This window comes from Haplochromis burtoni, unplaced genomic scaffold (assembly GCF_018398535.1).
Source record: "Haplochromis burtoni strain Fernald_Lab_line unplaced genomic scaffold, NCSU_Asbu1 Contig_414, whole genome shotgun sequence".
In the NCBI taxonomy this organism is placed as follows: Eukaryota; Metazoa; Chordata; class Actinopteri; order Cichliformes; family Cichlidae; genus Haplochromis; species Haplochromis burtoni.
In genome coordinates, this window is record NW_024582775.1 from 253962 (window position 1) to 274649 (window position 20688).

General features: G+C 40.6%; 1 protein-coding gene across 1 annotated transcript in view; it reads left to right on the plus strand.

Moving 5' to 3' along the window:
* Positions 1-103: 103 nt before the first annotated feature.
* LOC102301907 (heterogeneous nuclear ribonucleoprotein L-like) overlaps positions 104-20688 on the plus strand; it is a gene marked incomplete in the record, with an annotated part of 78661 nt that continues 58076 nt past the window's right edge. The window contains 1 exon segment of the mRNA XM_042213069.1: positions 104-613. Within this exon segment, the coding sequence (XP_042069003.1) occupies positions 392-613 (222 nt within the window).

The window sequence follows — 20688 nt, forward strand, 5'->3', positions numbered from 1 at the left end:
TGCACATATTGACGAGAGACCCCCCCCCCTCTGCTTTTTCCAGCCCTCTGTGGTTTCAGTCTGCCTCTCCCTGCATTGTATGTTACCCACCATTCCTCTCCGCTCCCTCCATGCACTCCTCTGCATAGCCTGGAGAGAGCCTGTCGGTTGACGACTCGATTCCGACCAATGACACGCCGTGTCTGTAAGGCGCAGGACCAGTTTCACCAATAACAGAAGGCACTGGGCGGGACATATATATAGAAAATCACTGGCGCTGGAGAGAGACAGACGCATCCGTGGAAAGGACCCGTGAGACGAGACAGGTACCAAAGGATCATTCTCGGCATGGACGTGTCAGAGTGACCAGCTGCAGACACTGTCGCTTCGTCCACCTGATCCACCACCGAGCATGTCTACTCCAGAAGAAGCCGGCCAGCGTGAGGAAGGGGAGTACGGAAGGGCGGCTAAACGGCTCAAAACAGAGGAGACGGAGGCGGATGAGAGAGAGGAGGGGGAAGAGGAGCTGGAGGAAGGAGAGGATTCGGACTCCGGATCGCTACCCGGTAACGGAGAGTCGGCGACAGACAATCGGGCCCGGTGGAGCGCGAGCCAATTCGGAGCAGGGCTGAGGGTAAGGAGAGCAAAAATGTTACCTAACGGTACCCTGCGGCACAGCATCACACACCGAGCCGGGCGAGCCCGCGCGCATGTGCGCGCGCGCTGTCATGCAGTCTGTGCCAAGACACATCTACCTGTCACACATATGTCGGCGCCGACATCACCGACACAGTGGAGCCTGAGATATAAATCCAGGCCAATTTTTCAATGTGACGCCTGTGTTCATTCAGCCAAAGCAATTGTCCGATGAAATGTGTGTGGTGGTAAATGTGCAAAATGTCCCGTTTGACTCTTGATGTTGAATATTCGGTTCTTTCCACTCTATGGTGTCTGTTATGTATTTGTGTATTTCCTTGCAATGCTGTGGTTTCCTCTCAGGTCACTGGGTTTTCAGTACAAATCATCGACTTGTTAACGTTTCCCACACGAAACTCAGAAGCCTAAATTCGGGTTTAACACAGATGTCCTGGTTTCTCTTTGGTTATTCACCCAGTGTCTCTTGTATCTGCTAATGTTGAGTCCATCTGATATTTACAGTGCCATGAAAAAGTATTTACCCCTTTGTTTCAAGTGATGCTGATAACTGGCAAGACATTCATTTCACGCTGAAGAATTTTGGCCCATTTTCCTTTGCACAGTTGTGTGAATTCAGACAAATTGGACATTTTTCGAGTATGAATGGCCAATTTAAGCACCTTACTAACCCTAACTGTTATTGTGATTTGGCACCATATAAATAAAACTGAATGGAATTGTTTGTGGTCATGCTAAAGCATCTCAATTGGATTTAAGTCTGGACTTTTCACTAGACCACTCAAAGCTTTATTATTATTATTTCTAAGCCATTTAAGGTGGAGTTTCTGATGTGTTTCAGATCATGCTGCATAACCAAAATGCTCTTCATCATCAGGCCATAAACTGATTGCTGGAGATTCTCCTTCAGGATTTTCAGAGTAGAATCCATGATTCCAAGCAAAGCAGCCCCAGGCCATCACACTGTTACCTCAATGTTTGCTTGTTGGTACGATGTTGTTGTTATGAAATGCTGGGGTAGTTTTATGCTAGCTGTAACGGGACACCAGCCTTCCAAAAAGTCCTGCTTTTCTCTAATTAGTCCCCTGAAAACTTTCCCAAAGTCTTGGGGAGCAAGATGGGCTTTTGAATATGTGAGGATGAACCTTTGTTTTGGTTTTTTTATGGTCAGTATTGGTTTTCTGGTTGGTTTGGTTGGTTTTCTCTCCCAGTTTTTGCCCAGTTTCTTTCTTATGGTTGAGTCGTGAACACTGACACTGACTGAGTTCTTCGGATGTTGTTCTGGGTTCTTCTGTGACCTCCTGGATGATTTGGTGAGGGGCTCTTGGGGTCAGCCACTGTTGGGCAGGTTTTCTTGATAATAACTCTCACTGTGGTTCTTTGAAGAAATGGATTTGTAACATTTTCCTGACTAATAGACGTCATGACTTTTTTCTTATTTGTTCTCAAATTATTTTTAGATCGTGACATGATGTGTTGCTTTTTGATTGTTTAGCCTACCTCACATTGTCAAATTAGCTTTGTAGCTAATCAAATTTGAACTTAGCATTTCAAAATATATGGTTAAACAGTTAATTCAAAATGTAACATGGTAGGCCTGGTAGCTGGTAGGTTTGGATGGCTTTTCCCCTTTGGTAAATACAATCAGTATTTAAAATTGCATTTAGCATTTACTCAGGTTACTTTTGTCTAATAAAATTTTTTTTTTATCTAAAGCATTTGATGTTAAATATGCAGGAAATAAGACATCGGGTAGGGTACAAACCTTTCCAGTACATGGCCACGGTCACCACATCACGCAACATTTCATGACCACGTGAACATCATTTATTAAGTTCTACTATCCCAGTCTCCACCTTTGCCTTCATGATTGTTTTGATCTGGTGCATTATAAGTAAAAACCAAATGAAACTGAATTGATTTCCAGTATTTGAGCTGGGTAGGTGCCTCGTGCCTTAACTTGATCAAATCTGATTTGAAGACTTGCTCTCGCCAGCGTACAAGTTTGCAGATTCTGTGTTTACTTACAGTTGGCTGTGTGTCCTCGTCCATCAACAATAATAAATACCTGCAGTATCACACACCGTGCAGGAAATTAAAAATTAATATGCACAAATACATACAGAGAATGCAGAATTATTAGGCAAGTTGTATTTTTGAGGAATAATGTTATTATTGAACAACAAACATGTTCTCAATGAACCCAAAAAACTCATCAAAGCTGAATGTTTTTGGAAGTAGTTTTTAGTTTTAGCTATTTTAGGGGGATATCTGTGTGTGCAGGTGACTATTACTGTGCAGAATTATTAGGCAACTTAACAAAAAACAAATATATACCCATTTCAATTATTTATTTTTACCAGTGAAACCAATATAACATCTCCACATTCACAAATATACATTTCTGACATTCAAAAACAAAACAAAAACAAATCAGTGACCAATATAGCCACCTTTCTTTGCAAGGACACTCAAAAGCCTGCCATCCATGGATTCTGTCAGTGTTTTGATCTGTTCACCATCAACATTGCGTGCAGCAGCAACCACAGCCTCCCAGACACTGTTCAGAGAGGTGTACTGTTTTCCCTCCTTGTAAATCTCACATTTGATGATGGACCACAGGTTCTCAATGGGGTTCAGATCAGGTGAACAAGGAGGCCATGTCATTAGTTTTTCTTCTTTTATACCCTTTCTTGCAGCCACGCTGTGGAGTACTTGGACGCGTGTGATGGAGCATTGTCCTGCATGAAAATCATGTTTTTCTTGAAGGATGCAGACTTCTTCCTGTACCACTGCTTGAAGAAGGTGTCTTCCAGAAACTGGCAGTAGGACTGGGAGTTGAGCTTGACTCCATCCTCAACCCGAAAAGGCCCCACAAGCTCATCTTTGATGATACCAGCCCAAACCAGTACTCCACCTCCACCTTGCTGGCGTCTGAGTCGGACTGGAGCTCTCTGCCCTTTACCAATCCAGCCACGGGCCCATCCATCTGGCCCATCAAGACTCACTCTCATTTCATCAGTCCATAAAACCTTAGAAAAACCAGTCTTGAGATATTTCTTGGCCCAGTCTTGACGTTTCAGCTTGTGTGTCTTGTTCAGTGGTGGTCGTCTTTCAGCCTTCTTACCTTGGCCATGTCTCTGAGTATTGCACACCTTGTGCTTTTGGGCACTCCAGTGATGTTGCAGCTCTGAAATATGGCCAAACTGGTGGCAAGTGGCATCTTGGCAGCTGCACGCTTGACTTTTCTCAGTTCATGGGCAGTTATTTTGCGCCTTGGTTTTTCCACACGCTTCTTGCGACCCTGTTGACTATTTTGAATGAAACGCTTGATTGTTCGATGATCACGCTTCAGAAGCTTTGCAATTTTGAGACTGCTGCATCCCTCTGCAAGATATCTCACTATTTTTGACTTTTCTGAGCCTGTCAAGTCCTTCTTTTGACCCATTTTGCCAAAGGAAAGGACGTTGCCTAATAATTATGCACATCCTGATATAGGGTGTATGATGTCATTAGACCACACCCCTTCTCATTACAGAGATGCACATCACCTAATATGCTTAATTGGTAGTAGGCTTTCGAGCCTATACAGCTTGGAGTAAGACAACATGCATGAAGAGGATGATGTGGACAAAATACTCATTTGCCTAATAATTCTGCACTCCCTGTATGTGCCACAACTGCAGTACCTTTATTGAGGCTGGGTCGGATCCTGAATCTGGCAGGAAATGTTCTTCTACAAGTTACACAGACTTCAGGTTTATAAAGTGACAAGACAAAATTTTAAGACCATTTCCAATAACTATATTTCTGATGACACAGTATTAAAAAAATATTGTATGCTTTGTCAACGCTTGCAGGCAGTAAATGAACTGCTCCTTCCTTTTCATATGAAATGCATACATGGAGTGCTTGTTTACTCAGAATTATTTTGGCATATTGCACATAACAGGCTGTACCTATATCAGTACATCACTCATTGCTTCATCACTGCTGTATGTTTTTGATCTGCTACATTGCACTGTTCTTTGTATCACCATTTACACTTACACCTGTATTGAGACTGATAATTTGGCCTCCGCAGTAAGTCTGGCCTTTGATGTATCTGCTGATTGAGGAGCCAGCGTTGCAGCAGTATCTTCTGTGAGATTGTGATGAAGCCAGATTATATTAGTTTCTCTCCTATTTGAAACATTATATTTGTAAGGAAGCTGTTGCTAAGGAAGACTTGACTTTGCTATATTTGTAGTTGAAATGTATTTAAAATTCAAGCAGATATACTTTTTAACATCAGTTCAGTCACTAGTCATGTCAGTGAGTAATAGTGTTAAATAACTATAATGCCATTATTGACCAAACCTTTTTTAATAATTGAATAACTCTAGCTTTTATCATTTCATGTAAATCTCACTGTTGCAAGCCTAGTTTTTAAAATGTTAAAAAACAAAACAAACAAACATTATTCTGCATTAGCTGTGTGTCGGCTAAAGGACTCCCAGCAAGCTGACAAATGTTATTAAAGTGGGTCTGTGGTCTGCTGACTGTGTGGGCTGGGTAGCTGGGTTAGAAGAATGCAGCTCTCTGCTGAGATAAATAACCAACAGAGTAAATAGAGAAGTGAGAAGGGCTTTTTTTAATTGGGTAGAAGGATGTAATGTATATGACTGTTTCCTTTCTCATTGTCTCACCATTACAGCGCCCAGGGGTATTAGAGTGGAACATTCACACACACGCATTCTGGGTTCTGAGTGAAGGTGGGATCACCTTGCATGTAATCAGCATTACATGCTTGTAGTCTAGTTTCCAAATACTTAGGTATGCATGCACGTACACGGTTACACATACGTCATTTCATCATTAGAGGGTGATTAAGAAAATGGATGCGCTGCTACTGTGTGTTGCTTCAGCCATTAATTAGAGTCAGAACAGAGCACATGTATACAGTTGAAAGTCTAAAAATAGGATCCCAGTAAAAGAAACAATAAATGAAATAAGAACAAGATTCAACACTATATATATATATATATACATACACACACACAAAAGAAGCACGTATTCTCGGAAAAGTGGTTGCAGGAGGTGAGCTGGCTTCAAACAAATGATGAACGCACAGAGATGTGGTGCAGAATGTGCCGTGAAAATCCCACTCTAGCGGACAAAAACAGTGCTTTTTATATGGACGCAAACGCGCGTTGCAACTTCTTATCTGGTGCGCGTCTTTTATTTTGACAGCGAATGCGCACATGCGGACCACTTATGTGCACCCGTGTAAATAACATAATGTTCTGCCGGGTGTGTTGTTGGTTTTCTCTCGATTTCTGAGTCGACAAGCGCCTTTGTTACTGGGACCAGTCATTTTAAGAAAGGCCCCCATTAGAAGCCCATGAGAAATGCAAGAAATGCATTATTGCTCAGTCTGCAATATCTTTCCCAGAACAAACACCAATTGCAAATAACATACTAAAAATAAACCTGAAAATCTGTTTAGAACAGCGTACTATGTTGCAAAGAGTGAACTACCACTGGCACAATTTAGCAGTCTTTGCAAACTTCAAAAAGCAAATGGCCTCGATCTTGGTTCCACTTGTCTCTTACCCGTGACTTCAGTGGAAATTTCAAATTCAGGATCTGACACAGACTGATTCATGTCCTACACAGTTCTTACAAGTTCATAGAAATTTCTGTTCAATTAGAACAGGCAAAGTTAAGAATGTTCAAGAGTACCTGATCGGATTTGATTTCAACACTATTAAAGTGTCTATATGGGTCCACACCAGAGAGTGTTAATTTAACTCTTTTTGGAGAGTTGGTACGTTAACTCTGATTTAGTGTTAAACACCAAATCTGTCTGGAGTTGATAATTTAACACTTGGTGTTAAGAGTTTATATATTAACTCTCAAAGAGTATTTTAGTTTAACTACGTAAGAGTTATCTTCTAATTCATTCTAAAAAGCGGGAATTTTACTGTTCTGAACTTCTAGAAATTTCTTTTGGAAATAAACATTTACTAAAAAGACGCAATGGTTTTTGAAAAACATTTATTCTGAACTGTGCACCACAATTTCAAAACATTTTCTGAAAGATGTAACAGTATACATGTTCTCACTTTCATTAGAATTTTGTTTATCAAAAGGTCTGACATGGTAAATGCAAATAACAGCATTCTCATCACTTATTTCTTCAATACAATATGCATGTCCTTCATTCATCCCTTTGTGGAACTTCAACGCACTTCTGCTCTCCCCCATATTCCATCTTCACAAGCATATCCTGTGCGGAGATTGAATAAAAATTAGTTGACACTAATTAATGGCACAAATAATCCAGTAAACAATTGCAGCACAGTAAAAAAAAAAATCCTCTTTGAGCCATTACTTGTGTAAAGTATTTTCCCAAAAGACAAGGACACAGGCAACAGGTAATACTGAACTAAATGTAAAACCTCAACCTTTTTCATTTTTACCTAAACCGTGTGCACAAAACTCTGGAGGGATCTATGCTAACGTAGAATCCAGTCAGGACGTCAGCTACTGCTGTTTGCTCGTTTTTTTTATTTTTTATGGGCGATCGTTTTCAGGCTTCAAGTAGCACCATTATACCAACATTTCACATTCTAGACATTGTTTTAGGTGTATTTGACCAAAAGTTTGACTGAAAATTCACATGCAAGCTTTTTTTCAAGGCTGTGGTATTTGCCCGCAAACAATACCTTTCAGCTAGCTAAAACAGAATATTATGCTATCAGCGAGCAACATGGCTAATGCCTTTCACACAGCTTTGTCTCAACTCCAAAGAGCCACAGAAGTAAAAGCTCATAATAATAATTGAAACAATCTTTGAAAAAATGACTTACCAAGCATGGCAAACAACTCAAATATGTAGAGCAAAATGTTCTGAAACGGCTTCACTTCAGCTTCGATTGGAGCCGTGCTGGGGGCGGAGTCTGTGAATTTACTCTGTTGGTGTCATAGCCCCTGTAGGAGTTCAGAGTTAAGAGGTCAAGAGTTAATGTTTCCATTGTAACACCTCCAGATTTGACAGAGAAACACTCATTTTTAACACTCGATTTTAACTACTATCATTTTACACCTCAGAGTTACATTAAAAGAATGTGACTCTGCTTAGAGTAAAATTAACTCTACTTTTGCAAGAAGACTATTAACACCAAAACATTTAACACTTTTGAATTTGCTGTTTAGGTTTGTGATGACATTCACCTCTGACTCAGTCTAAAGCCATAAGGTTGAGAATCCTAAGTATTTAAATACCTGATATTGATATACTTGTTAGTTCTTACTATAAAGTCGGACTTCACATTGTGTGGAAATGGCCTCGTATCCCCTCCCCAGACTGACTGAGAGCAACAATAGATTACTTTTTGAAGGAGTGTACAGTGTGTGGGTGGAAGTGAGTATACTGTAGCCTTTCGTTATGGCCTTGAATCATCACTCGGTGTAGTATTGTTCAAGTTTATATTCTTGTAACAGGAGTTACAATTTTACATTACAACTCATTCACTTTCTGTTAAAGACAAAACACTTTCAATTCCCAAAGCCAGGGGAATTAAAAGTGTGTGTGTGTGTGTGCGCGCGCGCGCGTGTGTGTGCGCGCACTGATGACTAAGAGCGTGATTTCCAGGCTGAGCAGTGAGAAGATGGTGGCTTTTAGTGGGAGTTGTGCAGGCTGCAGCACAGACACTGCAGTACAGAAGAAAAGCGCTGTAATAAAAACATTAATTATAAACAAACAGACGGGAGCCACAGATGAAAAGTACAAACATGTCGCACTTTGTGCTGTAGTGTGCTTTAGGTTGATGTTCGAAGCAGTTTTGTCCAGGAAGCCTTTTTGATCTACAATATTCAAATATTTTAAAAACACATATAAACTGTACCAGGTTAATCTCATGTAGTTAAACAGTAATCAGCCTGTCCATATGCTGTGTCTCCCCAAGTGTACTTGGGAAAGACATTAACCTCTGTTAAACTGGATGGCGTTCCAGTATGTTGTTCCACAGCTCTGCTGCTTTGTATAGCTTTAAAAATTAAAAGGTGCTATATAAGAGCAGGCTGTTTGTTATCTACATCAGTAATGCTGTAGTAAAAGTCCACAGTACTAATCATTCGAGAGCAAAAGAGTGAACGTTCTCAGAAGGACAGCCTGGCAGTAGGAGGACGGGGTAAGTGCCAAACCTGAGAGGTAGGAGGGTAAAAACAGAGAACCTGAGGATGATGGCCTAAGGCCGGTGAGGCCACTCTAGATAGGAGTCAAAAATCAGCCTCGGTGGCCAACCAGGGATGCTGAATTCAGCTGTCAGCTGACAGTGACTCAGGATATGGTGAAACTACAACTGATCTGTGAACAGCCTTCAAGGCTCTTCTTAGGCTGGAAAAACCTTCTGGGACGCTCCTTGTACTGACTAGATAAGAAGCTTCTGCTTTGGGTCGGTATCACATTACTTAAATATTGAATTTTTTTTTAAAACAGTAAAATTAGCCTTTTTTGGCCATATTTGCACTTAGCTAGTAATCCACAGTTTAAGAACAACGTTTTCACACTAGAAGAATTTGCATTTGTAGTGGAAAAATGCAGAAGAAGCACAACTATCTGCTGAAAAGAGGTGTAGAAGCTAAAGTGTTTGCTGAAGACAGCTTTATTTGAAAAACTGAAGAGTGTTAAGAAAGCAGACTGAGCGTGAGTGGGGAAGATGTGTGGCAACAGCCACGGGTAGGAGTCAAACCTGCGCTGCCTGGCTCAGGGTGGCTGCTCGTCTCACTGCTATCTCAGAGACTGGAAATGGAGGTGAAGACGCTGAAGTGGATATCGGAAAAGTTGCTGAAATCATGAAAACTTTGCAGAATTGTAATCATTTAGCAGCAATATTGACAAAGCAAAACAGTCAGGTAAAAAGAAGCTGCAGAAGCTGAAATTCTGTCAGCTGAAAACATGCTGCCATGATTCAAACCCAGCTGCTCCTCTCACTGAGCTACAACATGGCTCACTCTGCTGAGCTAAACCAGCTATCACACTTGTGGTGTGGTCCCATTCATTTCAAAGGGCCAAAAAGTGCATAAAAAGCTAAATATTTCCAAAAGTATAAAAGTTATGAGCACAAAAAGATGCAGCTGGCATTAGCAGAAAGAGCAGTTTGAAATGTGAATGGTGAAAAACTAAAATAAGGCTGAAGAATAAAGTATAAAGAGAAACAGGGACACAAAAGTGTGGATGCCTTACGGCATTCACACAATTAAGAACACATTACACAAAAACATTTGGATATTTATTACTCAGTGTGTGTGAGTGTGTCTTCGAGGGGCTTGAGCAGCTATGCAGCACATGGTGGACAAAGCCTGTAAGATGCAGTTACAGTGTTAGCCACAGTGTTGGTAAATGTTACACTACACTGTCAAAAGTATTCGCTGACCCATCCAAATCATTGAGTTGAGGCATTCCAGTCACTTCTGTGGCCACAGGTCAAGCACCTAGGCATGCAGACTGCTGCTGCAAACATCTGCGAAGGAATGGGTGAGTCTCAGGAGCTCAGTGAAAACTGTTTGGAGGTTCTAGTAGAGTCCAACAACGAAACTGTGGACTGAATCGCTAAGGAGTTTAGGTGTTTAACTGGGGTTTTAGGATTATATTGTTTGTAAATTTGTTCCCACACATAAATGCATTTCTAATCAAAGCAATGCTCATGTGGCTTAATTGCCTTCTGTGTTATATTGAAACACCCCTGCATGATATGAGCAAAGTATGCTTCATTAGCAGCAGGGTGTAGAGGGCTGCCTGTTCTGTCATGGTCGGCTGTGTGGCAGGCAGGTGGTGGACCCAAAATGCAGGATTCTTAGGAAACGAGGTTTAAACTGAAAATGCAGCTTTATTGCTGGAACAAAACATCAAGATAAAATAAAACTCACGAAAGCAAACAAAACTCTAAACTGAGATGCAGGAGGACTGGAAATCAACACACAGCAAGTGAGGGTGAACAGACGTTAACGACGCGACGCTGACACAAAGACACACTGGGCTTAAATACACTGAGGGAGTCGGGTCGTGCCCTAGGCCTCCACGGCAAAGACAAACTTTCAAAAAACAGAAAGTCTAGCAAAGTGTTGCTCAAGACCAGTTTAAAAATGACAAGAAAGTCTGTCTCCTTGGAAGGAAAATATACATGAAAATGAGAAGTAGCTTAAGACTTTTACACAGTAGTGTATATAAGTGTATAAAACACCTAAAATAAAGTTTTTTAAAAGGGTACTGTATCAAAATGATGAATTACAGCCATTTTTATATGCAGTCCCTTATATTCTGAGGCACAAAGGAAAATATATCGAGTTTTTAAGTACATTGATATATTTTTATACAAGATATGAGATGTGACAATATCATTTATATCAATATAGTCTATGTTACGTTATAATTATACTTGTAGAGCCACAAGTTTGCCTCTCTTTCGTCTACTTTTGTCTCTACGCCTCGCCTCTCTCCTTCACTGAACATGACTCCCCATCGCTTCACCTGCAGGCAACGACAGGATGGACACGGCAGCTATCAAAGAGGAGCTGCTCGGTAAAAAGAAAACATTTGGAGATTACTATTTTAGTGCTGCAGCGTTACTCTCGTTAAAAGGATGTTAATGCTATAGTTGCATTACCCGGGGCTATCTGTGGTAACTCGTTAACATAGATTTGCCGCGTTAATGCAGTTATGACGTTAACGTCATTTTAACGAGATTAACGAAATCTGAAAAATCGACAGTGCGCCTCATGTTTGAATTCTGCTTGTGCTTACTGACCTCAAACCGATTTTATGTGGTAGGAGCCTCGCGGAGTAATACATATTGTGCTTCAACGTAATATTGTTGCTAATTATTTGGCATTATTGCAGCAAACCAGCCTATGAAATGGATGAAACATATCATTACTGGGTTCCAGCGCTACACAAGGGCCACTCCGAAATCCTTGCTTCAAACATACCACCATGCCAATCAGATTACTTCTTCCATGTGAGGGTGAAGGGGTGACCCTTCTGGATAAGACAGTGAAGGTTGGCTGCGTTTGGCGAACAGTGTGGTAGTAAAACCAGGGACAAATGAAAATCGCTACTGTTAAATATTATAAATATAAAAATATCCATCCATCCATCCATTCGCTTCCGCTTGTCCTTTTCAGGGTCGCGGGGGGCGCTGGAGCCTATCCCAGCTGTCATTGGGCGAGAGGCAGGGTACACCCTGGACAGGTCGCCAGTCTGTCGCAGGGCTAACACATAGGGACAGACAACCATTCACACTCACATTCACTCGCACATTCACACCTAGTGGCAATTTGGATTATCCAATTAACCTATCCCCACAAGCTGCATGTCTTTGGACGGTGGGAGGAAGCCGGATATATGTTAAATATAAATAGCAGTAATTTTTCAGAAGATACAGTAAATTAAGTAGTGTTAGTAGTGGGTGATATCATGTAAATGCTGTCATGTGTAAACATTGTCTTTTATAAACTATAAATGACATCATTGTAACTGATGTGATTTTCTTTAAAGTGGTTTTAATTAAAGGAAAAAGGCAAAAATTAGTTTGTTTCTTTATTCAACTTTTGAACAGTGGTACTCAGTCAGTACATATTCAGTAAATGCAAATTATTTACACGGCAGTGCACTACAGGCATAAATCTAGACCCCTAGATAAAACATTATGGGTCATTCCCACAACCCACAGCTTTACTGTGTTCCAGCAAAGTATCCAATAGCAGTGACAACTCCTCCAAAGTAGCAGGTGGGATTTTTCTGTTTTGAGGACGGCTCCTTTTACCTGTCACTACAGATGGTCTGTTTATGTTTTGATCGAGAGCCTTTTTTTGGGCAGCTGAAGAGGAGAACGTCTATCTTATGGCCAACCTCTGGCTGTATCTTGGTCATATTACCCAGCAAAACCCAGTATGCAGGTTCATCTGTAACAGTCCTTGTGCCACGGATCAACACTGTTGCTGCGACATGGCTGCAGGTCTCCAGACTCCGCCTACAGCTGCAGTGGGCTTCAACCTTCCCTGTGATGCTCACATGACCCATGGCTGCAATGCTGGTTCATTCAGTCTTTGAGAGTGCAGTACCTGAAACAGACAAAGTTAATTTAAAGACAAGAACTTTAATGAGCCAAGGCCGACACAAATGTGTTTTATCTACTTTATCATAAATGTAACAAAGTGTTTAGAAAGTTAGCACATACATGTCATTTTTCATTTCTTTATGTGTCCATCTATAGAACGCTGCATGTTATAGTCTAAATCTGCCTGTTCTGTCAGAAACCTGCCTGCAGAAAATGAACCTAAAGTATGTAATGCAAGGATGTCATCACTGTAGAGATGGAGAAAGCATAAAGTGACAATTATGAATCACTTAATATGATAAGGAGATTCTGCAGGTCATTGATCAATGTATAAAACTAAAATAAAATTTACTTTTAGTGACACAGCACACAAACACGGAAGCAAGATGTATATTTAGAATTATTTATAATAAATATGAATAAATTATTGCGATTTCTTTAACCATAGAGAATAACTAAATCCTTCAGGACAATATCACATCAGTGCACTGAACTCACTGTGTTATCCATCTAACAGCCTCCACATGTTCTCACCAGTGTTGGGTAAGTTACTTTAAAATAGTAACTTAGTTACATTACTAGTTACTTCTCTCAAAAGTAACTCAGTTACTTCAAGTTACTCGTTACTTTCAAAGTAACTAGTTACTAGGGAAAGTAACTTTGGTTTTACTCAGAATTCTCTTGTTAATGTGTTGCTTCCATAACTTTGCCAGTCTTCTAGCTTGCTTACTTGCCACAGTGCACTGTGCCACCTACCAATAGAAAGGAAAAGATAATGTGCATATTTCCACGAGAGAAATCCCACGCCTGGACCGTCATTGACTGCTGCCATGATTCTAGCCTACGTCACAGCGTCATGTGCGCCTTTTACATCCAACACAAAAACTGCAGTCGTGGTGCTTTGATTGTACTCAGAACTCAGAAATTCTGCCTTCTGAATAGGAAGATGTAGGTAACACCAGACTGCAGATGAGCTGCATACAGGGCTGGACTGGGACAGAAAATTGGCCCGGGCATTTTGACTAGAGACCGGCCCACCATTATAGGAAAAATCATAAAGCCTTTGAATGAAAACAAACACTGTTGTGACAGTGATGTACACTGTTTTGATGGTATATATGCATCAATCTATCAATCGTTTGTTGTAAGATTCAGATAATTATTTTTTAAAAGCTAGACATTTTAAATGAGAATAAGAAAGAAAAGTATTTCTTTGTGCCCCCCTCTCCCTGTTAATGCCCTACCTGCCCCCTGGCAACACTTTGCTAGACCCGCCCCTGCACAGTTACCAGCTGTCAGCTACCTAAAAAAGGATCCTGGTGTTATTTGTCTCTCAGAAACAGTTCATAACTTCCCTTCAACTCATTCATGTCACCTAAAAGGTAAACCTGTTTCTCCATCACCTGTTCAGCTCTGATGATTCAGTAAGGACATCTCCTGGTTTCATCTTCATGTTTCCCTCTCACCACATATCCAAACCAACATCATGACCAGCAGCTTTACAGCTGTGGCTCCAGCAAACATCAGCTGATACTAGAAATTAATATTAAATAAATTCTAACAACAGCTGATCAAGCTTAAACGTGCTGCTGTTGTTTAGCGCGACATCCGCTGGTTTCCTCTTTCTGGCGCAAAGTGGGCGATAAACAAACAAGAGAGCCGATCAGCTGATCATTGATCAGTTTCATGATTGAAGTAGAAACAGGAGAGGGAGGGGGAGAATGAGAGAAGAGAGCAGCTGTGCAGCGTAAACACAGAATAACTCCAGCTTTGTGTCTTTTTCATTGTAGCTGAAGTCCGGGACAAACTGTTCCTTTTCACCTCAATACGAAACGCGTAATATTTTCTCTGAATACGAGACGATTCCGTTTTTTACGGGACGGTTGGCAACTCTAATAATTAACCTATGAACAAAATAAAGTTCAACATCAGTAACATAGCACCCACCCAGCTGTATAGAAACTCCGTCATGCTAGCTAGCACGCAGTACGAAAAAGTCAGCATAACGAAAATAAACTCCACCTAAACTTGGTTCATATCTGACCCAGAGAGACTGCAGGTCATAACTTCTTACCTGAAGTTCAGTTCACCTGACACTCTCGGACCAGCGGCCGCTTCGGGTCTCTCCTCCTGCCTCCCTTTTCCTTCATCCACCTGCTGGCCTCCACCACTTGCTAATGTTATTGAATCTGTGGAAGCTCCGCGATGCCGCCACCACACGAAGTAACGAATAACGAGCCTATTTAAATCCCAGTAACGAGTAACGAGTTCCCGGTTTTGGCATAATAACTAGTTACCGTGCTCGTTACCACAATAATAACGTAGTTACTGTAACGCGTTAGTCCCAACACTGGTTCTCACTGTAGTTTCCCTCATGAATGCATTTATGCTGCACTAATCTGAATGTTTGGAGGAAAATCAAACGCATTTTACTCGCAGTACTCGAGCTGACTTACCTTTGTTTGAATGACGACGTACTCACAAATCTTGTACCCAATCTTTGGTGAATTGGATGTGTCCCTCCAGAGATCTATAATTGCGAAACTGGTTCACCTTGCATGCGCTGACTCCACAGACAAGGTACGAAAATATATCAGGCTACGTCAATAGCGGTTGGTCTTCGGGGTTTCTACTCCACGGCCGTATTTCAAACAGGTCCACATTTCCAATGCACGCTATTTTCTGCAAGTACCGTCTCTTTGCATCCGGATGCAAGCTGTCTCTGTACCGTCATTTTTCTTTTAAACTGCTTTTAAGCATGTTTCTATCAACCGTCCTTCCAATACAGTGTCTTCGTTTTGATTCGTGGCCCAGAAAAATGGCGCCACGCTCCCACAATAGCTTGCGGCGTGACTTCAACTCCAAAGCCCTACAAGGACCACAAATGGCACCTGTAAGAGACACGGTTAGGAAGCGGATTCAAACTCCAGGCTGTCGGTCACGCAGTAGAACTTGGGAACAGAGCAGCTGCGAAATCTGTCTTTGTTATTATGCTCAGCATCTTTTATTTTACATTTTGACTGCACAGCTTTTTGTTATGCACATAAACAACAGTTTTATTTTATTTATGGAGTATTATTATTTAATAAATATTGATAATTTATTTCTGAGTAATTTTTCATGTACATCTGCGCTGTATGTTAATAAAAGTGCCTGTGTGACATCTGGGACACAGCTTGACTAAGAACTCTTTTTGTTCTTATTTTATGGCTTTAAATAAATATCGAGATATATATCGTATATCGCCATCCAGCTAAAACTTGTCTGACATAGAGTCGATTAGCCTGGAACTGATTCTGAGCAAAGTTGCATAAATCAGTCTGCTGAAAAGTTAGACCCATTAGGGTTCATTAGGATAGAGAAAAAAATCTGCCTGGGTCAGTGAAGGGCAGCAGCACTGGGATAAGCCAATCATGGAAGAAAGGTTTTGCTGTCACTGCTGAATTTAGGGGTAAGTGAAAACCAGAGGACAGAGAGAGAGATGGGAAATTCTAGTCACATGTTCAGTTTTCTCAACGTTTTTGTATCTTGTATATTTCCTCAGACATTGTCTTTTAAATTGTAATGTGCTCCCTGCTATATTGATATAATTATCTTTCTACTATCCAACCCATCCCCCGTCCTTCCTCTTTCTGTCCTTCCCATTCACATTGACATTCCTTTTAATCTATTTATAGAGGCAGATGGCTCATCTAAGTGTTTGGAGAGGAAAAACAGGGCATGAGACTAAATTTTCTTTCTGTTGACCAGGCTGCTGGCTTCTTTCTTTCAGGCATTTGAACAATGAAGCTATTATGTCTTTAACTACATGGCATGTGAATTGTTAAGGCTTTTATGAAGAAAAACACAGAATTATCATTTCTAAACTGGGCTATGCAATATTCATAACTGTAAAGTACTTTGATACAGGATTATATGCACACCTGCAGCTTGTTTCAATAAAATATGAAATAACTATAAGTTTCTGAACACCAATCAGTACCAGTATCAGCTGCTCTCTAATGAGTCTCTAACCCTGTGGATGAACTCCAACTCCTGTTTGTAGCAACAAAGCTAAATATGCTACTAAGAATAACTTTCCAGGTTATCTTCCCACGTCGATGTTCCCATATGTGTTTTATTTCCCAATTACTCTAACAAAGAGGTTCAGATTATTATTGAGATGCAAAATGCTTCATTGCTTTAGTGACTGGATGAAGTCTTAATAATTCACACATAGAGCTGGGCGATAGAACGATAACGATATGTATCGCGATATAACTTTTACTCGATAGAGAAATTAAGCTATCGCGATAGACCTCGCCGCTCTTGTCCTCAAAGAAGTTCCGTAGTGTGAAGGTATTTCGGCTATTTCAAGTCTGACAAAAAACAGAGTAGCGTGCACTGTAAATTGTGCCGAAAGCAAGTCTGGAAATACAATAAACTGGTGCATGCGTCACACTGTGCGCCACGTTATTGTTTCGGTGAAATGAATTTCTACAATACTGTTACTGTTAATTCTACTCTCTGCAGTGTTTAAATGCTTACATATACACACAGTTACTGTCCCTCCACACATACGACTCGGTTCTGCTTCTATGCCCCAGCTTTGTTTACTTTTTCCCACCGAGGCTTCTAGACTTCTGATTGGCCAATATTTCTGCACGGTTAGGAATCTAGCGCCACCTGCTGCTTTGGCATGTTCATAGCAGCGTTTTCCTTCATTTCTGCCTTTATGTGTGGACGGGATTATTTTTTAAAACGAAAACGGAAAATCTCCGTTTTCAAAAATACCCGTGTACGTGTGGACGTAGCCTCAGTCTCTGACTGGAAGCGCTAATTCGTCATTCGGCTTTTGTCAGACTAAAGTAACTGTTAAAACTGTTTGAAAAGCTCAGCTATACAACAAGGAGAGATTGAGAATTTCCTTTTAGTTCTCAGTTTATTTGATATTGACAAAAGTTAGTCAGTTTTGTCTGTTCTTCTGTAAAACAAACTAAGATTTATTTTTAGAATTAATATTTTGTTTCTAAGTGGAATTGACAATTTAGTCTGTTTCGTTTGTTCTATTTTGAAACTTAAACGCTTTAGCGGCTGCCTTTTGTGTAGTTTGCAATATTTGCCTTTATTTATCTGAAAAAGTCTCATGTTCCTTAAGTACATCTACCCTGTTGAACTTATTATGGGAAATAAATATTTAAATCAAAACAAGCTGCTGATTATTTCACATTTTACTTGTGAGCAACGGCACATTTAAATCTTACAAATATAGTTATTTGGCTTATATCGTGATAGATATCGTTATCGCCTGAAATGAAAAAAACATATCGTGATATGAAAAAATCTCATATCGCCCAGCTCTATCTGTACATTCTTATGGGTTTTCTAGAGATTGTTGTAGCCTAGTCTCTGCTATCCTCCTTATACTCAAACCTAACTGTTCTGAGCTTTGATTATGATCTGTTAAATAAAAAGTCCAAACTGAATCCTCAATAACGTTGCTGTTAAATGCCCTGTGTACTATTATAAAATATTAAACAAGACCAACAGAACTGCTTCACTTACTTGACAGCCTGGTTCACTTGCTTTACGATCTCTGACTGCACACTGTGGGCTCACAGCAACAGCTTCCAGATTCAGCTGCCATATCTGAAACTCCAGAGCTTTTTATTAGCTTAGCTGATGAAGAAATAATCAAGCACCACCCACGGCCGCCCGTGTTACAGGTTCTGAGTCAACTGTCCACTGAAAGGCACTCTGGGAACTTCAGATGTACCGCTATAATTGTTCAATGATTAAGACAATGTTTTTGTTCACCCCCTTTAATTAAAGCTGAGATGAGCAACACAATAGCAAAATGACATCTATAACAATGATGCTGTGATAATATTTTAGTTCATCAGATAAACAGCACATTTAACAACACTGCGTTTGTGTTTTTAAACCAGGCACCATGTTTAGTGTACCAACGAGTTTGGCCCCAGTCACTGGCAGGGTTCAGGTGATGCTTCTCCTAGTATGACATGGACTTTACTTAGTTCTAATTCAGTTCCATGCCAGTTTTGTGCACAACTGGTCCTTTGTTAATTCAACCAGCTTTGGTGCTTAGCAGCTAAGCTATCTGGCCACTCCTAATGTTCCTCTCCTTTCCTTGTTTGAATTTCTCCTTGTGTTTCTTGCCTATTACTCAAACTGATTTTGCTTGGTAATTCAATATTTTTTTTTATTTTGTTTTGGGCTCCTCACCTTTATTTGATAGTGCATTGATGATTAACAGGAAAGTAGGGCGAGAAATTGGAGGAAGATATGCAGCAAAGGGCCTTATGTCTCAGTCGAGCCTGAGCTGCTGCATTCACGTATAAGACTATTATTATTATAATTTTATATACATACACATATATACAGGGAGTGCAGAATTATTAGGCAAGTTGTATTTTTGAGGAATAATTTTATTATTGAACAACAACCATGTTCTCAATGAACCCAAAAAACTCATTAATATCAAAGCTGAATGTTTTTGGAAGTAGTTTTTAGTTTGTTTTTAGTTTGAGCTATTTTAGGGGGATATCTGTGTGTGCAGGTGACTATTACTGTGCATAATTATTAGGCAACTTAACAAAAAACAAATATATACCCATTTCAATTATTTATTTTTACCAGTGAAACCAATATAACATCTCCACATTCACAAATATACATTTCTGACATTCAAAAACAAAACAAAAACAAATCAGCGACCAATATAGCCACCTTTCTTTGCAAGGACACTCAAAAGCCTGCCATCCATGGATTCTGTCAGTGTTTTGATCTGTTCACCATCAACATTGCGTGCAGCAGCAACCACAGCCTCCCAGACACTGTTCAGAGAGGTGTACTGTTTTCCCTCCTTGTAAATCTCACATTTGATGATGGACCACAGGTTCTCAATGGGGTTCAGATCAGGTGAACAAGGAGGCCATGTCATTAGTTTTTCTTCTTTTATACCCTTTCTTGCCAGCCACGCTGTGGAGTACTTGGACGCGTGTGATGGAGCATTGTCCTGCATGAAAATCATGTTTTTCTTGAAGGATGCAGACTTCTTCCTGTACCACTGCTTGAAGAAGGTGTCTTCCAGAAACTGGCAGTAGGACTGGGAGTTGAGCTTGACTCCATCCTCAACCCGAAAAGGCCCCACAAGCTCATCTTTGATGATACCAGCCCAAACCAGTACTCCACCTCCACCTTGCTGGCGTCTGAGTCGGACTGGAGCTCTCTGCCCTTTACCAATCCAGCCACGGGCCCATCCATCTGGCCCATCAAGACTCACTCTCATTTCATCAGTCCATAAAACCTTAGAAAAACCAGTCTTGAGATATTTCTTGGCCCAGTCTTGACGTTTCAGCTTGTGTGTCTTGTTCAGTGGTGGTCGTCTTTCAGCCTTTCTTACCTTGGCCATGTCTCTGAGTATTGCACACCTTGTGCTTTTGGGCACTCCAGTGATGTTGCAGCTCTGAAATATGGCCAAACTGGTGGCAAGTGGCATCTTGGCAGCTGCACGCTTGACTTTTCTCAGTTCATGGGCAGTTATTTTGCGCCTTGGTTTTTCCACACGCTTCTTGCGACCCTGTTGACTATTTTGAATGAAACGCTTGATTGATATATATATATATATATAAATAACTGGGAAACATGTCACGGTTCTGGGTCATGTTGACCCAGCTTTCTGTTTTTCATGCTTTGGTGTTTTTCTAGATTATGATTTGATTTATCAGTGATACTGTTTTGATTATGATGTATTATTTAGTAGACTTTGGTCAGTGTCAAGTCTGTCTCTCTCTGTCTAGTCCGTGTCTTAGTAAAGTGTGTTTTGTTTCCTGTTTTACTTTGAAGGTTCTTGTTCCTGTCTGATGTCAGTGTTCCAGCTTTGCTCTCCCTGTCTCGTTAGGTCTTATTTCTCCCAGCTGTGTCCCCTTCTGTCTCTAATTCCTTGATG